Below are 19,284 nucleotides of genomic sequence, written 5' to 3' on the forward strand. Positions count from 1 at the left end.
TTCTGATAGTGTAATACAGAGGGTTACTCTCTGAACAGCCTGAGAGTTGACATCCAAAGAAGATGGCCAGAAAATCTATGATGGTGAGTATCTATTTTTAATTTCCTCTAACTATTTCTTCATGAAGCCATCTATCACAAACTTCTGGATCATTTTCTAGAGAGACCACTACTGAATTGGTGTATCCTGTAGACTTGAGGCTCGCTAGAGGACATGTAATGATTCAGGATTATATGTTGCATTTCATTGAGCTAGAAGATCATTATACAAGCTGTGGCCATTGTGGCTCAGGTGTTTGGAGTGTCATACCATAAAATGAAAGGTAGCAGGTTCAATTCCTGGTAAGGTTGCTTAGGTTGTGGATTCAGTTCCCAGTCGGGGCAAGTAGGTGAGGCAACCAGTCGGTTTCTCTCACATCGATGTTTCTCCTCCACCCTTCCCCTCTCTCTAGAATCAGTAAGCATGTCCTCAGGTGAGGATAAAAAAATAATTTAAAGAAATACAGAAACGATTATTATACTAATTCAGATATAGATGAGATGGAACACAAAGCAAATGCTAAGTTAATTTAGACACAGCTATCATGGAACACATGCTAAAAGCAACATGCACTCCAGACAAAGCACAACAAGCAAACTGTGCACCAGGTCTTGTTTTCCCCTCCTCCGCCAGTGAGAGGACTTACCGTGCAAAGTTTGACATCCAAGAGGGAAGAAAGCTTTCAGGTATTTCCCACTGATTCCTTGCCCTTGCCTGAGAGAACTGAAGATGTCTGACTTCAAAGTGGTTTCTGGTGAGAGGCAGAGCTGAGAAAACAGCCAGCAACTTGTCTTGGCATTTTAACAGATGGGCTGCCTGTGTCTCAGGACCATGCAGGACCCATCTATATAGATGGATTTGGCTTCTAATTAATGTGGTTACAAGCCATAACCTCAACTGACTCAAGGGAGTCACCCCTCCCTTTTATTACTATCTCTTGTTTTTCAGGCATATAACCTGTTACCAGCAAATCCTGGTGCTGGAAATGTTTTGTTACCTTTTAAGAAATAATTAAGAGGCAATAACCTACATCAAGATCATGAAGTCTTATGTTTTGATACCTACCTTATTCATTTTAATCCCTTGGGAATTTTGGGGCATTGCTCAAATGGGAATCCATATTTTCCCTTAAATGAATAGGTATTTAAATTATGGAAGTGAATGCTTTTCACAAATTGATGTCTCTTATTCTTCACTATTAACAAAAATAAATAAAATGGAGAAACAAATGCAATTGCCAGCTCAGTAAGAATTAACTCAGTAAAAGATCATTATGTAATTTTTGCATGCAACCTTGAAATTCAAGTGACACAGCTCTCATCAGACTCCTTCTAGTCCTATATTTTTGTGTATGAACAAGATTGCTTTTGCTTCTATGAAAAATTAAAGCAATGGCCAGTGAGTCTTTTTTAGATATATTTGACTTCATTAGTAAAAAGAAAGAAAAACTTAAACAACTTCCAATCATACCACAACTTATATTTATAAAAATGTAGTCTTCTTAAACTGATTAAATGAATCTACTTAAAACCAGCCAAATACCCTTCAAGATGAACTGTCAGTTACCTCTTTGTATTTCTTTTATAGGAGAAAGGATCTTGATTGAATGATTGAAATAACATGAATTCACATTGGCAGTTTTCACCTATCACATTAGGTTTTTTAAAAAATTGAATTAACCCAATAATGTAAATACCTTGATTGTACAGATTGGGAAAAAATTCTTAATGTGGAGAGACTGGGACCAGAAGCATATAGCTCACTGGGATGTCCTATTAAAAAATGAGTAATAAAAAGAGGAAATAAAATCTGGTTTACACTACTTGTCTTTTAGTTGGCTGTTCCATTTGGTTTCACCTGTGGATGACTTGGTAAAGATGTTACCAAGTGGAGGCACTTTTAGCTACTCCATGCCTTATACCAATTTTTCCCAATCCTCCTTGAGCATAGGAATCACTGGCTTCTTATTAAAACCAGATTCCTATGTCTCACCAATTAAGCAGGTCTGTGGTGAGACCAGGAATATACATTTTTCAGAAGGGCCATCCTCCCATTCTCAAGGACTTAACATTTTTTTCTGTGTTCTTAATGATAAACATTTAAAGGTGTAAAGTGAAGAAGGGCTGGCATTTGTCCATTACAAAATAATTTCATTAAAGAAAACTGGGAAAATATACAATAGACTAGAAGAAAAAAGAAATACTTATGCATAGAAGATATACAGATGGCAAATAAGCATATTCCATATCAATATCATCAAGGAAATGCAAATTAAAATGAGGGGCCACCACACACCTATCAGAATGGCAAGCAGCAAATCCTGATGAGAATGTGGAGCAACAGTAACTCTCACTCACTGCTGGTGGGAATGCAAAATGGGAAGGCCACTTTGGAAGACAGGTTAGCAGTTTCCTACAAAACCAAACATACTCTTACATGCTCTAGCAACCACACTCCTTGGAGTTTATCCAAAGCATCTGATAACTTATGGCCACATTTAAACCTGTACACAGGTGTTTATAACAACTTTATTAATAAATGCCAAAAATGGCAGACAATATTCCAGACAATGGAATATTTTTCAGCACAAAAAAGAAATGTGCTATCAAACCTTGAGAAGACATTAAGGAATCTTGAATGCATGTGACTAAGTGGGGGGAGAAAAACCAGTCAGGCTGCGTACTGCATGATTCCAACTACATGACATTCTGAAAGACAAAACTATTGAGATAATAAAAAGATCAGTGGTTGCCAGGGGCTCTGGGGAGAGGGTGAGAGGGATGAATAGGTGCAGCACAGGTGACTTTTAGGGCAGTGAAAGTACTCTATATACTATAATTGTGGATAAATGTTACTATACATTTGTCCATGTCCATAGATTGTGTAACACTAAGCATGTGCCCTAATGCCAACTATGAACTTTGGGTAATAGTGATGTCAAGGTAGGCTCATCAATGGTAGGAAATGTACCACCCTTGCCCTAACGTGTAGCTCAGTGGGTTAGGCATCATCGTGCAAACTGAAGGGTCACCAGTTCAATTCCTGGTCAAGGCATATGTCTGGGTAGTACGCCAGGTCCCTGGCTGAGGACAACTGATTGGTGTTTCTCTCCCTTTTCCCCCCTCCCTAAAAATAAAATATTTAAACAAACAGACAAAACTGTACCATTCTGGTGGAGGATGTTGATATGGGGGAAGCTGTGCGATGTGTGGGGGACAGGGAGATATGGGAAATCTCTGTACCTTAATTTTGCTATGAACCTAAAATTGCTTAGTGAACCTAAAGCGGATTACTGAAGGGTGGTACTATGAGATGCAGAAACTATTCTGAGAATGCTACCAAAGTAGACTAGGACTCTCTTGAAGTTCAAAGCCGTTGTATGCATTTGTTTCCCAAGTCTACTAGTGTACTTGGCAGTTTGTGGGAACTTAATAGTTAAAGGACATGTAGATATGTGGGTGGTTGAATGAATAAAATGAAAACCAATGTAACTTCGTGGCTCAGTGGTTGAGATCAAAGAAGTTTCTGGATGGTGTCATTGTGAGTACAGTGGAGGAATAGATTCCGAGGAAAATCTATAAAGAAAAATTGAGTGTCTTGTCCTGACCAGGTGGCTGTTGTTTGGAGCATCATCCCCACACCAGAAAGTTGCCGGTTGATCCCCAGTCAGGGCACATATGGAGGTTTTGGGTTCAATCTCAAGTTGGGAGCATACAAGAGGCAATTCGATGTTTTTCTCTCATATGGATGTTTTCTCTCCCTTCCTCTCTCTCTAAAATCAATTGATAAATCCTCAGGTGAGGATTTAAAAAAAAAAAAAGCTGGTGTCTAATTGACATTATTGGTTAATAATGTCTTGGAAAATTGAGACACATCTTTCTAGGTGATTTAAAATTATACCTATGCTCCAATTACTTCCTGCAACTTCCTGTATATTAAATGAGTTTTACAAATGGATAATAATCCTTTTAAGATGAGGACTAAGACAAGAGAATCTGGGGGTTAAATATAACCACCTAAATAATTTGCCATTTTCTCTGTTTTGGATCCTTATACTAAAATCACAAAAGCCAAAATTTTATTGTCTTTAATGCATTAATTCTGTTGTGATCCAAGGATTAACAAGAATGTATGGCTCATTAAGTCCTAATTGGGAATCTTGGTGTTATGACTATTAATACACTAATTATCATGAGGGAAAACAGTACAACTTAAGGGGGAAAAATATAAGTAGTTCAGAACCTTCAATATTCAATTAAATGACAAAAAATGTCTTCGCTCTTTTAAACCCTTAAACGTGCCCATGAACTGAAAAAAAGATAAAGGGTGTTTGGTCTAGCAATGAGACAGTATGACTTAGCAATTTCTTTGTATCCTCACTTCAGTATGTCTCAAGACTATAAAGTACAATGTGACCTTTATTAAATATTGGGTTGGCCAAAAAGTCTGTATGGTTTTTTTCTGTAAAATAAAAGACATTTTTCATTTTCAACAATAACTATTGATTTGGATATTCTGAGCATGTCAGCTATCTCCCACTAATGGCTTTGAGTAGGTAAAGAGCAGAGGTGCTGCTAAATATCTTCCAATGCCTCAGATAGCTCCACAGTACAGAACTATTTGGCCACAATGTCAATAGTACCAAGAAACTTCACAAACTACTTTTGACAGTCAGTCAGTCACAGCACCTTCTTCATACACTGCAGAAATCTTTTTTTGCATTTCAGTTGCATTTTTATCTTTCTTGAAATAATAAAGCCTAATACACTGAACATGTTGCATATTTTCTCCCATCTTCCATATTAAAATGGGTGCACAAAAATTCACCAATTTTGATGTTTCTTTTCTTTTTAAATGTACGCTGATATGACAGTTGTCACAATACAATCTAACAAAATTGTTTGGAATGAAGTTAAAGACAATTAAGTACTACTAGAGCCATCGTATGGGGAAAAAAAAAAGTAACAGACTTTTTGGCCAACCCAGAACTCAGCCTGTCTTAAATACATTCAAGGCATTTAAAGACACAAAACTTTTGATGCTCATTACAGTTCCTAGAAAACAAATTAACTAGATTTCAAACATTTCTTCAAAACAAAACTGCTGCAAATTTCTTCCACCAGCTCTGGGTTTGTCCACTAAATCTCAGCAGTATGGAGGATGGATCTAGAAACCCAGCACTGACTTGCAATGAAACATCAGCCACATACCCAATCTCTTATCTTAACCCACAAAAGAGATAATGTACTATGTAGACTTCCAGTACTCCTCTTATCCCCAAGGTAGAACGCAGCCCTGCCACTGGGTAAGGTGTTCCCTAAACTTAAGCCTTGGAAATCAGCACCATTTTGGACTTTTTCATTTGTAATCCTTCCCACAGAATGTAGTTTCCATGAGAAGGTTTAAGAATTAAGCTACACCCCCACAACACATTAAATATATATTCATTTTTCAAAGCCCGTTAAGAGGAATTACACATTATTTTGTATATTAGATGCTCTCGATTTAAAAAGTTAACTTTACAGTTTAGTTTGTGCTGCTAAAAAGCAACAACTATCTTAACTCAAATTGCCAAGAACCATCTAAAGCTTTTTTCCTTGTCATTGTTTCTGAACCATGTGATCTCTGGAAGCATGTCTTACACTGGTCTTCCTGTACTACAGTGAATCCACCACTTTCTACTAGAGATGTGCACCCCAACTCACATCTGCTGAAAGGCTGTGTACCTGAGAAGTCATTTACTGCCTCAGCTTATATTCAACCATCACCCAAATGTAACAGCCTACGCTTCCAGGTTTCCTATCATAGAGGTGCCAAATCTAAGTAAATCTATACAGAGTGAGGAGTAACCTGGAAGAGTGGAAGGCTTAAGTTTTTTCTTGTCTGTAGCAGGCAGGATTCAATTTGGTGTCTCTACAAACGACACTATGTTAATTTTCCCCAAATGTATGCTCAGTGGTTTACAACCTAGGCTGACCACCACCTTTCTAAAACCCACCATGAATAAACCAGCTCATTGTGACGGGCCAAGGAATTACAATTTTTGTTAAATTCCACAGTTGATTTGCATGCAGTGAGCCCATCACTGGCTTGAAGACAAGCTATGGAAATGTTTGCACAAACTGCTGCTCTGGAGCCAGGTAAGGACAAAGGTCACATAATAGGCATTTAAGTAAAACTAACAAGATATGAAAGTTTACTCAGAAGCAAACGTTACACTTTAATAAAAGCACTGTATTTTCTACTATATTGGCAAATACACGGAAGAGCAATTTAAAACATGGATTCAAAATACTGTTCTTACACCTACAAACGTACAACAGGATCACTCATGGGGATTTAAACACGTTTAGGTTGAGCCCTCGCTATTGGGGAAAATTGTAATAGGATCTGGGTATTTTTCAAAAGCTTTCCAGGCAGCTCTGACGTTTCCTCCTGGTTCAGTCATTTAGGTCGACTGGAGCACTTTGGATTTTTTGGGCCATTGTTTGGGGGTGCGGGGAGCTTTCCTTGCAGATTTATTAGCTGTAGTGAAGAACTTGGCCTCTGGCTTTTTGGGCGTCTGTCTTGGGTCTTTTTTCCCCAATTGAGAGTTTCTCTCTTTCTCCACCTCTTCTTTGATTCTTGGCTTCTTCCCTGGGCTTCTACCTGGACTCTTGGGCTCTGCTGCTTTTGGGGTCTCCAAAGCTGGAATGGACTTTCTTCTCTTCTTCCCACGAGGTGTGTTGGGACCAGGACTCTTTTTTGGAGACTTCTTTCCTGTGGCATGTTTTTGTATCTAAGTAAGGGAATAAAGTTAGTTTTAGGTCTGGCAAAAACAAACAAACAAACAAACAACCAATGGACAATGCAACTTCAAGAGTTACTGTTTTGACTATTTAGGTAACTCCCCAAAGATACACCTTGACTCGATGAAGTGAGCAATGGTTTTTCTTTTTGTCATGCAGACAATCTGAAAGGTAGCTGTACTTCATTATTCATGATTATAAAGAGGACCCTGGTGTCTTCCTGGTCCAATCAAGGAAAACCATATTCCCCAATGATTGAGTGTAGGGCCTGCTGGAAGCATCCACTGGGAGCACACTAGGGAGACCTGTGATCTAATCCTGCCTCTTCACCGTCACCTGTACATTTCTTGCATATGGGTTGAGGCATGGGGTTCCCAAACTGTGTATAAAAATCAACTGAGGTGCCTATTACAAAAACCCATTTCCTGAAGCTTAATTTGAGGTCCTCTGAGGAGTGCGTTACAGGCCAGGAATCCTGAAATTTCCAAATACCCCAGATGACTATTACTGATGATTCAAGGACAACATTCTAGCACTGGACTCTGTCCAATATAGAACTAGGTTATGCAGGCCAAAAAACCCAACCACCAACAAAACAAAACTTTGTTTCTGATAAACTATGGAAAATCTGCAAAACATCAAAAATACTAAAAACAAAACTTGCTAGTAACTTTACCATACAGTATTAACAGTTCTTACTTTCCCCCCATGAGTAGGTATTTAAAAGCCAAGTATTATGCCTTTTTCCCAATTATTTCATTAGTATTTCCTAAGCACTATAAACTCTTACTAAACATTATTTCACCTAACCTTACAAAAACTACTACAAGGATACATAACATTTTTTCATTTTTTGCTTCTATAGTGAACAATGATGAAACTTCCATATATTATTACCCTGATTTATTTCCTAGATGTATTCAAAGGGCATAAACACTTCTACAGCTCTTGACAAACGAGACCGTTAGCTATGCTTTCCATTCTTTCATTTCCAAACTATTAGCTGGCAGTCCCATTATTAGCAAACAGCTTATTTTTTCTAAAAACAATTATATTGTGAACAGTTAATAACACAATCACTTGTATTAACTTCAAGGATATTTTAAAAATTCAGTAGTGCTTTGAGGGCCCTTTGAAAGGAATATTTTTACTAAGATATAAATTATAGTGCCATTGAAGAGTTTGAGGGTCACTGTTAGGAGGAAATACCACATAGGTAATGTGCTGCAATGGGCCCCAGCAAACCCCAGCGCAGGCTATGCCCATGAGTCCTCTCTGCACAAGTGGCAGGTAGGGGAGCCTTCTAGACAATTAGGGACTTATTTTTCCCCTTGTTTTCAAGGTTTTCCCCTAACTGTTTCAAGGATACTAAGAATATGGGCAAAAGCATTATCAAAGGACCAAAATTTTAAAAACTAAGTTCCCTCAAATGACCTCCTCTGAAACTCATGAAGTCCGACTTCTGTTAAGAACCACTGGGGATGAGGTACTTGAAAGATTTCAGAGACAGGATTCCCTGGTAAGTTTTCTAAGACTATGTGGTGATACAGGACTCACCTTCAGAAACGGAACCAATGCCCAAATGTCCACCCTCGCCTGCTTTTTAAAACCACAGGCAAAGTTTCTCAGCATTATTAATATGGTTAAGTTTCCCTTGATTCCAAGGTACACAAATGGCTGTGTTTACTATACATGGCTCCAATATTTAAACAAAAGGTCAAGTTATTGATGGTAACTATCTCCTGGGTTCTTAGGGTTTGCCCTAGTATTTTTCCCTATTACTTCAAAATCTTTGGTAGAACAGGTTTCCCTCAGAATAGAATTCCACAAACAGTACCTCCCACCTGGCTCACACTTCTTACATTCATCATTCAGCAGTGCCTGCCTGACACACAGTGGTCACTGAATCAATCCATTGTAAATATTAAATATTAGTAAACATACTTCTACATCGTCTTTGGGGGGAGTTTCTCCTATTGGAACGAGTAGTGGAATTTCTTCTTCAGACTCGTCTTGCACTTTATTTTGGGCTTTTACTCTGCATGGCGCTTTCTTCCCAGGCTTGGGCGTCCCTTTTTTCTGGGGTCCAGGGTCCTTCACTGGATCACCACTAGTTTTAGGGGCCGCCTCCTCTGCAGTTAGGGCTGGTGTAGCCTTTCCAGCCTGTTTCATAAGACTTTTGTTTCTTTTCTTCTCCTTTTGTTTTTCATTATATTCTTTTCGCCTTTGTATTTTCTTTTCTTCCTACCAAAAAACCAAATATAATTTTAGTAGGAGGTACTTTAGTTGGAAAATAAATGGCAGAGACTTCACACTTGCAGTTCTGATTATTCATAAGCTCCCTGAAAGGGCCTTGACCTGTACAAGCTCTGATAAAACAAACCCTATTATCAGCACTTGAACCCCATCTCCACTTGGTAAGTCATGGCCACAGGTGCATTTTATGTGGAATATTATACATCGATATTCAGAATCTGGGTATCTGAGGTACACAGCTGCAGGTTTTGTGAAAGTCAATCTCGTTATAGGTGAGTTAGGAATTATCCGAGATTACATAGGATGTGTTCATGTGACTCATATCTCGAGCTGTTACCAAAAAAAACCAACCAAAACCAAAAACCTTGACCATTCCTTTCCTACTTTAAGTGTGGTTGAAGTTAAAACAGTAAAAAATTCTAGAGGTCCATAATTCTTACCACAGAGTACTGTTAAATAACATCTATTACAGTATCCAAATTCCATTTTAACCAACCAATTCCAACATCTTTGTAAAATCCTCAACTGAATCTGCTGACAGATGACAGAAAATCCAGACTTACTGCTTCCTATCTTAGCAATCTATATTATTTCGGATCATCCTCCAAATAAAAACAAGTAAAAAGGTAAGGAAAATACTTAATTTTTTTTCTTCTTTTTGTAAAAGCACTGATAAGCTAATTACACTGTAAGAAATTAAAATGAGGACCCAAATGAGTAAGTGAACCTAGAATCCATTTTTGCCCATAGAGTACCTCCTGATTACTAACTTTTGTTTTAACAGCATGTGAAAACTAGGGGAAGGGAGTTGTATGTAAAGGGAAATCAAATCCCAGCATCCATAGTGGACAGGGAGTCTAAGAGGAAACCCCCCTCATGATAAGCTGGCACCCCATGAGTTCCACCCTTAGGGTAAAGATGAACAGAAGCGAACTCAGTCCTGCAGGTTTAGCACCATGCTTTGTCTTGCCATTCAGGGACACTTAAGCCTTAGATGTGCTTTCAGGTGCCCCCAGGTGCCCAGCAGGAATAAATGTCAATCCTCCAGAGAAAGGATCTTCACCCTACACCTCAAATTATTTCTATGAATAATTTTCCAAATGCCATAACCATCAGGCAATCAGAGACAATCAAATACATAAGGAACCATTTGAATTAGCAGACAACTACTGAGTAATTATGCTTAATAATTCTATTTATGGATAACAGGAAACCGAAAAAAGTAAAGCCAATTTGAAAAAGAACAAAACATCGAACTTCTAGAAGTAAAAAAAGAAAAAGAACAAAGTTAAAAACTCACTGGACACAATTAACATGGGTGGAGAAAGAACAAATAAACTAGGAGACTGGTTCAACAAAGAGCAAAAATTTCTATTTTATCTCATGCTGAGTTCTTTTTCAATAGTACCTCCTAGTACCAAAAACCTACAAATTACAACAACAGAATCTTAAATTTTGCCCATAAATAACAAAGAAGTTAAACCAGATTTTGGTTTTCCTCTTTCTCTTAGCTCCTCTTGCCAATGAATAGCCCCTTTCTAATCCTAATTAGACTTAAGAGAAATTAAAACACCTAATTTATCATAATTATTAAGATATCTATATCCTGCTGTACTTTATTCATACCAATATTAACTAACATCATATAGGGGGAACAATGAACACAAAAGCACAGCCACTAAAAATCTACTGAAAGACAAATGTCATGCAGGAATGGCAGCCTCGTTCTCTCTCTGGGCAGCATTTACATCCTTGGTTAAGTCTACCCAATATTTAAAATTCTACTCACTTTTTTCTTCTGACTAGGAGTGCACACTTCTTTGGCTTCATCACGACTACTGACAAATGAAGAAAAGATGGGCAGGGCAACTGATCTCTCAGTTTTCACATACAAGAGTTTCACACTCTCCCACTTCTAAAACAAACAAACAAAGAGTAACATAATCTACCTATGCTTTATTTCTTTTAAGTGAACAATAAGATGATGCATCTGTAAGACTGTACCTCTGGCAATTTCTGTGAAAGCATTTTCGTGACAGCAACAATATTTTCAGTGATGTGCTGAGCCTGCATTCCAGTGTGACCGATGCGTATGGTGCTGAAATTTAATAAAATTTAAGACAAACAAGATTTTTAAAAATAATTCTTCAAAGTAAGGCACAGGCAGGTACGTGAGAAATATATAGTCCTAAAAAAGAAAACACAGATCGACTGAATCAGCCCACAACTTTTCTGAGGACAATTACCCCCAGCAGCGACTGTTCTCAAAAAGGAAGACTCCCAGAAGGGCGGCTTGCTTTGCTGTCTTTCAGAGTTTCACTGCCCTGACCCAGCCGCCACCTCTGAAACAAAGAGTTCTTCTCCCTCCTCCAGAATCGGTCTTCATGCCAAGAGCAAGACCATTTGGCTTCAGTTGAAGCAGAGTGCAGATAAAAGCCAAGTGGGAAGCTGGAAGTGCCAAATTCTTAGCCAGTGGCCTCTCCCAGTCAATCTCCATCCTCCCCACCATCCAAGCAAAAAGGCAGGTGTCTCAGAAGCAGGGTGAGACAGGGGGAGGTGGTCCCACCTCCTTCCAGGCAAAGAAGGGGTTCTGACCATCCTCTGTGCCCACTGCCACCTACCTGCAAGCACACCTTTGCTTTGCAGATGGAAAGAAGCAAAAAGGGAGGGAGAGAAGAGGAGGGAATGAGGGAAAGAGAAAAGGAAGTGGACATAAGGAAGGGGAAGGTGAGAAAGGAAAGAGAAGGTGGGTAGGGGAGAAGGAAGATAGAAAACTACTAAGTTAGGAAAAGGGAATGGAGATAAAAGAATGGTTTAAGTTTTTAAATTTTTATTAGCTACCCATAATGTTTCTTAATCTGTGGTTTGGCTTGGAAAAACCTCAGGGGCAGGAAATTGCTATTCCTTTATCTGGCTGCATGGTGCTGTCCCCTTCTCCCAGCTACTTGCTGATCCCACAAACCAGGCCTCTGACCTTTTAGCTGTTTTCCATGAGCCATTACCTTGATATCAGCCTATAACAAAAGTGTAGGGGTCCAGGCCTGACGAACAATTCTTCTCAACTACTAATGACACCCAATTGAGGGACTTCCCATCTGAAGGCAGAAGGCTACACCAAAACCCATCTGTCTTACCCAGTCAAATTCCATTCTGCCCTACTGGAAATACTCTGCCAAGGGCTGGCCTCCCTGACGCACAGAATTAAGAAACCCTGGTAGTCCTATTTTATGGTATGTGTGACCACTGGGTACACATAGGCTCCTGGGTATCTTTGGGAGGAAGGACCATACTCTACACCTCTGCCCTGCTGGCAGCTGCCCATCCCCACACCACAGATGTCCAAATTAGAAGACGAAGTATTTTATGAAATGATTTTGAATATATTTAAACCAAAACTGAGGTAGATCTCCATATTAAGAAATATGATACTGATCTGAAATATCAATTTAATCATATATTACATTGCTAGACAGATATATACGTTTGTTTCTAGAATGCTCATTTTATTTCCTTGATCTACTTGATTATTTATGGGCTGGTGTCATGTTGTTTTAATTGCTGAGACATTATAATGGATTTAATTTTTTTAATATTTTATAATGTATTTTGACATTTAAAAAATAAAGAAAATCTACACTTAAAAAAAGGAAAAGAAAGAAGGAACTCCTACCTTTTGCAACAACACAGATGGAACTGGATAATATTATGTTAAATGAAATAAGCCAGTCAGTGAAAGACAAATACCATATGATCTCACCTATAAGTAGAATCTATTCAACAAAATAAACTAACAAACAAAATAAACCATAGGCAAGAAAACATGGAGCAGACCGAAAGTGACCAGAGGGGACGGGGAAGGAGGACAATGGTGAAAAGAAGGACAAAGGACTAAACAAAGAACGTGTATGAATGACCCATGGACATGGACAACAGAGTGGGAATTGACTGTGGGAGCGGGGGCTGGGTGGGATGGGTGGAGGAGGGCAAAGGGGGAAAATTGAGACAACTGCAATAGAATAAACATGCTTTAAAAATAAAAAATTAAAAAAAAATTGATGCTGGTCAACATAAAGACCCAGAACCACTGAGAGGCTCTAAGCATTAATCTTATTCTCCTTGCTATCTTTAATCTAGAGATGCCCTATCCAATATGTTAAGTATTAAGACTAGGCACCTGTGCCTATTCTAATTTAAATTAATTAAAATCTAGTAAAAGTAGAAATTTGGATCCTCAGCTGCAGCGGCCACATTTCAAGTGCTCACCAACCATATATGGCTAATGACTCCTGTAGGAGACAGCAGGGATACAAACCATTTCCATCTCTGTAGAAAGTTCTATGGGACAGCACTGTTCTAGGGAACTGAATATGTCTAAGGAATGAATTTTAGTTTTGACAGAAAGATCTGGTTTCATTAGAACTATCTTGTAAAAATGGTTATAAAATTACTAAATATAAGATTAAACACCGGTACATGTTAATGCCTTTTACCTACCTGCAAGAACCACTTTTAGAGATGTTTAAGACAGTTCCACCTATCGATGCGTTGATCTCTTTGGAAAGATTCTTGGCTTTAAGGTTTACAGGTACTGGAACTCTGTAACAACACACAGGCATTTAGAACACAATGCATATACACCTATAAATTTTGTGCTGCTCAAGTCCAGGCATTGCTCAGAAACTTACTTCTTTCTCTTATAGAAATGTCTCCCAAGGTGTGAGGGTAAGAGCCGTCTGATTCTTGCATCAGTAAGGAAGAGGTCGAAACTCCCCAGGAGGCGGAGCTTGGCCTCATAGGCTTTATACTCCCTTTTTAAAGTGCGGAAGGGGATAATCTAGAAGACATAGAAAACAAAAAGTCAAGAAAACGAAGAAGAAGAAGAAATATTTGGGGAACAATTTGTATTCAGATTCGAAAATTTCCTAGACTCATAGCTTTGTGAACATGTGAGTACCTAAAATATGCCAAGCACTATGCTAAATGCAGGGAACAGGAAGACACTGATATGGCACCTCAGATAAAGAATCAATACCAACAACTAAAAAACAGAGTGAGAATTGCCAAGTCAGAGGCAAACACTGCATGCTCTGGAAGTATAGAGGAAATGACATAATGGAGCAACTGTGTCAAATCTTCAAGAAAGTTACTGATGTTCACAGTGGGCTTTGGGCCAACAAACCAAGACAGCTCAGCCATTATAGGAAAGATGGAATATGTCCTACCTAAAGCCAAGGAGAAAAAAATAATAAAAAATTAAAATTAATAATTACATTCCTAGGAGACACATACTAGGTAATGTAGCAATGTATTACTTATCACTTCAACTGAATCAAATCTTTTTAATTGTCTTGAAAATATTAACCTGCTCCCTACCTGAGAAATGGTTTTAATTCCATGGTTGTTTAAAAGCTTCTTATAAAAATGTTCTGTCTTTTCATTGGGTTCATCCTTAGTAAATAAACAGACATCTGCTAAATCTGATCGAATACCATGAGGCAAGGACCTGCAAGATACATGAGAAGGAACCAAGGAATAAAGCATTATTGTACATAGAATGTCTGTTTATACTCCACAGAATACACATGAAATTTACTGTCATTTCAATAAACGTCATTCATGTTATTTAAGCAAATACTGTACTGAGAACACTTAAAAATATATCTGGTTTTCAAGGGTAAAGAAGAGGGATTTAAGGTGGAAGTCACCAAATACCCATAGGCCAAAATATCAATTAATATTTGGGATATAATAAGAGTCCAAATACAAAGACATCCAAAATAGTGCATTCATAAAACTTTAATTTTATGTTATTATATATGTACATGTCCTATAATGTGCTAGAATTGATTCTCATCCCGACAGTTCTAGTTTAGAACTCTACCTTGCAGAAAACTCTGGGCTTGCTCCATAAACAACACAGCTCTTAAGAGGTAAAACAGAACACATGGAGCAAACCAAGAGGGACCAACAAATATACCATTATTATTACGTTCAGTTTTTTTAATTTTCCAATTAAAAAAAAAATTATTGATTTTTAGAGAAAGTGAAATACTGATTTATTGTTCCACTTATTTATGCACTCAAATGGTTGACACTTGTATGTGCCCAGACCTGGGATCGAACCCACAACCTTGGCATATTAGGACAATGCTCAAACCAACAGGTACCCGGCCAGAGTGTATGTCGAATCTTAAAAAGAACAAAAGTTTTGACACACTTACTAGGCCTGTATGTTTTGAGGAAACAGTTCTTTAATTTAAGAGAGAGCAATACACAGTGGCACGACTTGCCAAACGAGGTAGGAAGTACTGTGAAACAGTTAAGTGTCAGGAATCACTAAGAGGCGAGCAGCTGGGAAAATATTCTATAGACATTAAGGGGGCTTTCAGAAGGGAAAACTGCCTGAGCAAAGGTGTGGAATAAAGAATGCAGGAGAGATACATAAAGCAATAATTAAAGCAATCTGGCTGAGGCAGGTTTGTGAACATCACTTAATGGACATTCTGAAGATCAAAAGGGTCTTTCCAATTTGTAATTACCCTCCCCCCTCCGGCCAATTCTACTTTCTTTAGCGGAGCTGGTTTTTTGACACTTAGGAAATAAGGGACTCTGCAGAGAGACTGTTGTTAAACAGAATACAGGACACCCAGTTACATTTTAATTATTTTTAAAGAAAAAGTAGGTCCCAAATATTACATGGCACCTATTTATACTAAAAAATTACTTGTGTTTTAATTTAAACCTGGTAATTTCAGAAGGGGCATCTCTGGTCTAATGGTTCTGCAGTAAGAATGTGTAATTACTGCCTGGCCCGGGTAGTTCAGTTGGTTGGGGCATCGTCCTATAGCCAAAAAGTTGTGGGTTTGATTCCCAGTCCCAGTGTCAGTCAGGGCACTTGCCTAGGTTGCCCTTTGGATCCCCACACGGAGGCAGCCTGTTGGTGTTCCTCTCTAGCTTTGATGTTTTTCTACCTCCCTCTTTCTCTAAAAGCAATGAAATAATGTTCTCAGATGAGAATTAAAAAAAAAAAAAAAAAAAAAAAAAGAAGAATGTGTAATTCCAGTGGCCTAATTTTCCATAAGGAGTTTGCTGCCAAGTTTTTAACAGTACAAAGATGCAAGTCCAGGATGTCAGAGGTTTAGCTTGGAACTAGCTTGACATGGAAAGATAACCGAATCTATGAAAGCACAAAAGCTGTTCAATTTATTCTAACCTTTATTCTCTCAAAAATCAGGTTTCAGATTCAACAGAACTGCTTAAAATAACTGTCCACCAAGCCCCAGAAAACTGGTGAAATTTCTAGAAAATTTAAGCCCATCTGAATTCCTATTTTTTTAAGGCACAAATATTTATATCAATTCGGAGTTTTTATTTTGAGTTTGCAAAGTTTCCATTAGAAGCTAAGTTGCGACAGAATTAACAAAGCAGATAAAAACAGGAAAGGCAGAAAATCAGAACTTACAATCTGACCCTTAGTTCTTTACTTGGAATTTTCCATAATATCACCATTAGAAAGAAATTTTCATTCTCGTTCAAAAGCAATCCATTCGCGTTTTTTCTGGACCTGGAACGTGCCAACAGAGCTTCCACTGCCTTTCTGATCTGCAAAGAGGAAATACATACATAAACTAAATCTCAATCTAATTTAGCATTTGTCCTCTTCCCACACCCTTTCCCCTTTTTTTCTGCTTGAATTCTATTTTAATAGGCAACCTCCACAACCACAGCTATTGGGACTCTGCACTTTGTAATCACAGGAATGTAAGAATCCATCAGAAACCACCTTTAACACTCGTCTGTAAGAAGTGCCAGATGGAATATGCTTCCTCTGTTCGAGACGAAGGCAGTAATACCCAGTAAATACGCGATACTCTACAACTACCATTTACTGAGCGCTTACGTGCCTCAGTAAAGCCTTTTGTGCCAGGCCTTTGGCTACAGCCCTCTACATGCATTACCTCCTCTCATAATGGAGAGCAAAGGGCAACAGAGCCCATTTTAAATACTAGATAACTGAAACACTTGCAAAATTAAGCGACTTTATTTATAGTCAAACAATAGGGAAGCAGAGCCAGATACCTCTCTCCCCGGAGCCCTACGCTATATCTCCAAACCAATTCAAGAGAGCCAGGCCGAAAGGCCGGGGATAAGCGAGCACCTATCCTTGCACAGCGAACCAGTGACCCTTCCAAAGTTTCGGGGGCATCCAAGGAGGCTCGGAGTCGGCCTCCGGCACCATGCGCATCAAAAGGCCACTCCACCTCGTTCCCGTAACCCCCTCCCTACGGGCCTCTCACCTGCCCTTTATCCAGCTGTTCCAGTGCGGCTGGAGTCGCTGAGGTCGAAGCTGACGTTGCGGTTGAGGTTGTAGCTGAGGTTGAGGCAGGAGTTGAGGCAGAGTCCTCCATCTCTCCCTCACCTCGTGCAGACTCGCGTGCAGAACCCAGAGCTGGCTCTCCGTGCGCAAGCGCAAGCCCAGGTCTCTAGCCGGAAGTTAGGGAGCGTGGTGCGGATCTATCCGTCACTTCCGGGCGTCGCGCCGTAGGGGTTTGGCGGGCAGGAGCAAACTGAGTGTTACTCAGTATGCAGCCGGAGTCCCTTCTCTGAGGTAACAGGTCTACTTCCCTTTTGGTCCTTATTTCTTTGAGGCTTGGGGAGCAGCCTGGCGATTTTGGCTTCTCTCACAAAGGACATCTGGCAAGCGCCTGTAGGCGGTAGAGGGGGCGTGTCCACTCACCCAGCGGGGGTCTCCCGCTCTCCGTGGACCCGTCTGTGGGCAGGCCGCGAGGGGCGTTGGGAAAACGGGGCGTTCTGGCCCTACCACGCACCTGCCGGGTGACTTTGGGCGAACCCTTTACGCCACCCCGGCGGTCTCCTCGAACGCGAAGGTGGCGGAGACCTCCCCACCGCTGCTGAGAATTCCGTGGAATCAGGCACAGGAAACTCCAGCCACGTCGTTAAGAGTTGTGGGTCCCTGAACGAGGAGCCAGAGCCAGTGAGAGCTTCGGGTGTCACAGAGGTGGGAGGTAAGAGCATACGAACATAATCGTGCAGGCTGGAATACGGTAGACAGTCTCCCTCCTGCCCCACATCCCCAGAAGTGACCCCTGTTAACTTCTCTTGGAACCTGCCTGAGGTGTTCTAGGCATGTTTAATAAATAGTTGTAATTCTTTCTCTTTTTGTATAGGTGGGTTTGAATTTATTTATCTTTTTTAAACACAAGTAGGAGCTTAGTATACCTATCGTCCTGTACGCAGACTTCTCCTCATAATGTATCTTGGAGGTTGGCCGAGTCAGTACATGTAATGCTCTGCTTCATCTTTTTAAACTCCAAATGACCTTCCTGCATCTAGGTAAACAGTAGTTTACTTAGGAGCTTTTTGATGGACCTTTAGGATGGTTCTAGTCTTTTTGGAACTAGGTATGGAAAATTTTGAGCGATAAAGAATGAGAACAGGCTTTTCATGTCATTTTTCTAAAAATGAAACGAAAGGAAAAAACCTTCCTTATTGTCAAAGCTGGGGGAATGGGTGTTCAGCTGCAGATCTCTAATAATGACTTTATCTTTAATCAACTTATAAAAGAAACTTTCTTTTAAAAAAATTTTACTTATAGAGAGGGCAAGGGAGGGAGAAAGGGAGAGAGAGAAACATCGATGTGCTAGACACTTCAATTTGTTGCCTCTCGCAAGCCCCCAACCGGAGACCTGGCCCGCAACCCGGGCATGTCCCTGACTGGGAATTGAACTGGTGACCTTTCAGTCCCCAGGCTGGTACTCAATCCATTGAGCCACACCAGCCAGGGGAGAATAATTTTCTTAAATCTTTGGTACCTACTCTCGCTTGTCTATTTTAGAATCTAGTATAAAATGGAATTAGTTTTAGCACAAGATAATGAATTGTTACATTAGGCTTCATTTATCAGTGTTTTCTAACATGTGGAAAGAGCATTAGGGCTGTTAGATGTTTGTCACCTGCATTCAAGTGTGAAAACCAGACTTCTAGGCCAAGGGAATGGTATGAATTCAGGTGCAAGAGCACGGTGGTGTTTGGAAGTAGTTAAGTGACTGGATCAGGAATGTGCAGAGGGGAGGAATGGAAGATGAGGCTAGAATGGTAGGTTAAGGAATTAACTTGTTACCAAGCTGAGGGTCTAATCTTGAAGAAATCATAAATACAAGGTTTTTGAACCGGTGCTAGG

At 39.6% G+C, this 19,284-nt stretch overlaps 1 protein-coding gene across 1 annotated transcript; it reads right to left on the reverse strand.

Moving 5' to 3' along the window:
- Positions 1–6,244: 6,244 nt before the first annotated feature.
- Positions 6,245–17,546, reverse strand: RSL1D1 (ribosomal L1 domain containing 1). Its single transcript, XM_054589238.1, has 9 exons — positions 17,381–17,546; positions 16,546–16,685; positions 14,457–14,586; positions 13,769–13,917; positions 13,578–13,679; positions 11,088–11,181; positions 10,873–10,998; positions 8,772–9,071; positions 6,245–6,817 (listed from the first exon to the last, which is right to left on the reverse strand). Exons 1-9 carry the CDS (start codon positions 17,489–17,491, stop codon positions 6,488–6,490), a joined length of 1,482 nt encoding a protein of 493 aa, XP_054445213.1. The 5' UTR covers positions 17,492–17,546; the 3' UTR covers positions 6,245–6,487.
- Positions 17,547–19,284: the final 1,738 nt, after the last annotated feature.

Source organism: Pteronotus mesoamericanus, unplaced genomic scaffold (genome assembly GCF_021234165.1).
Source record: "Pteronotus mesoamericanus isolate MK-2021 breed Mesoamerican mustached bat unplaced genomic scaffold, CSHL_Meso_final scaffold_167, whole genome shotgun sequence".
Classification (NCBI taxonomy): Eukaryota; Metazoa; Chordata; class Mammalia; order Chiroptera; family Mormoopidae; genus Pteronotus; species Pteronotus mesoamericanus.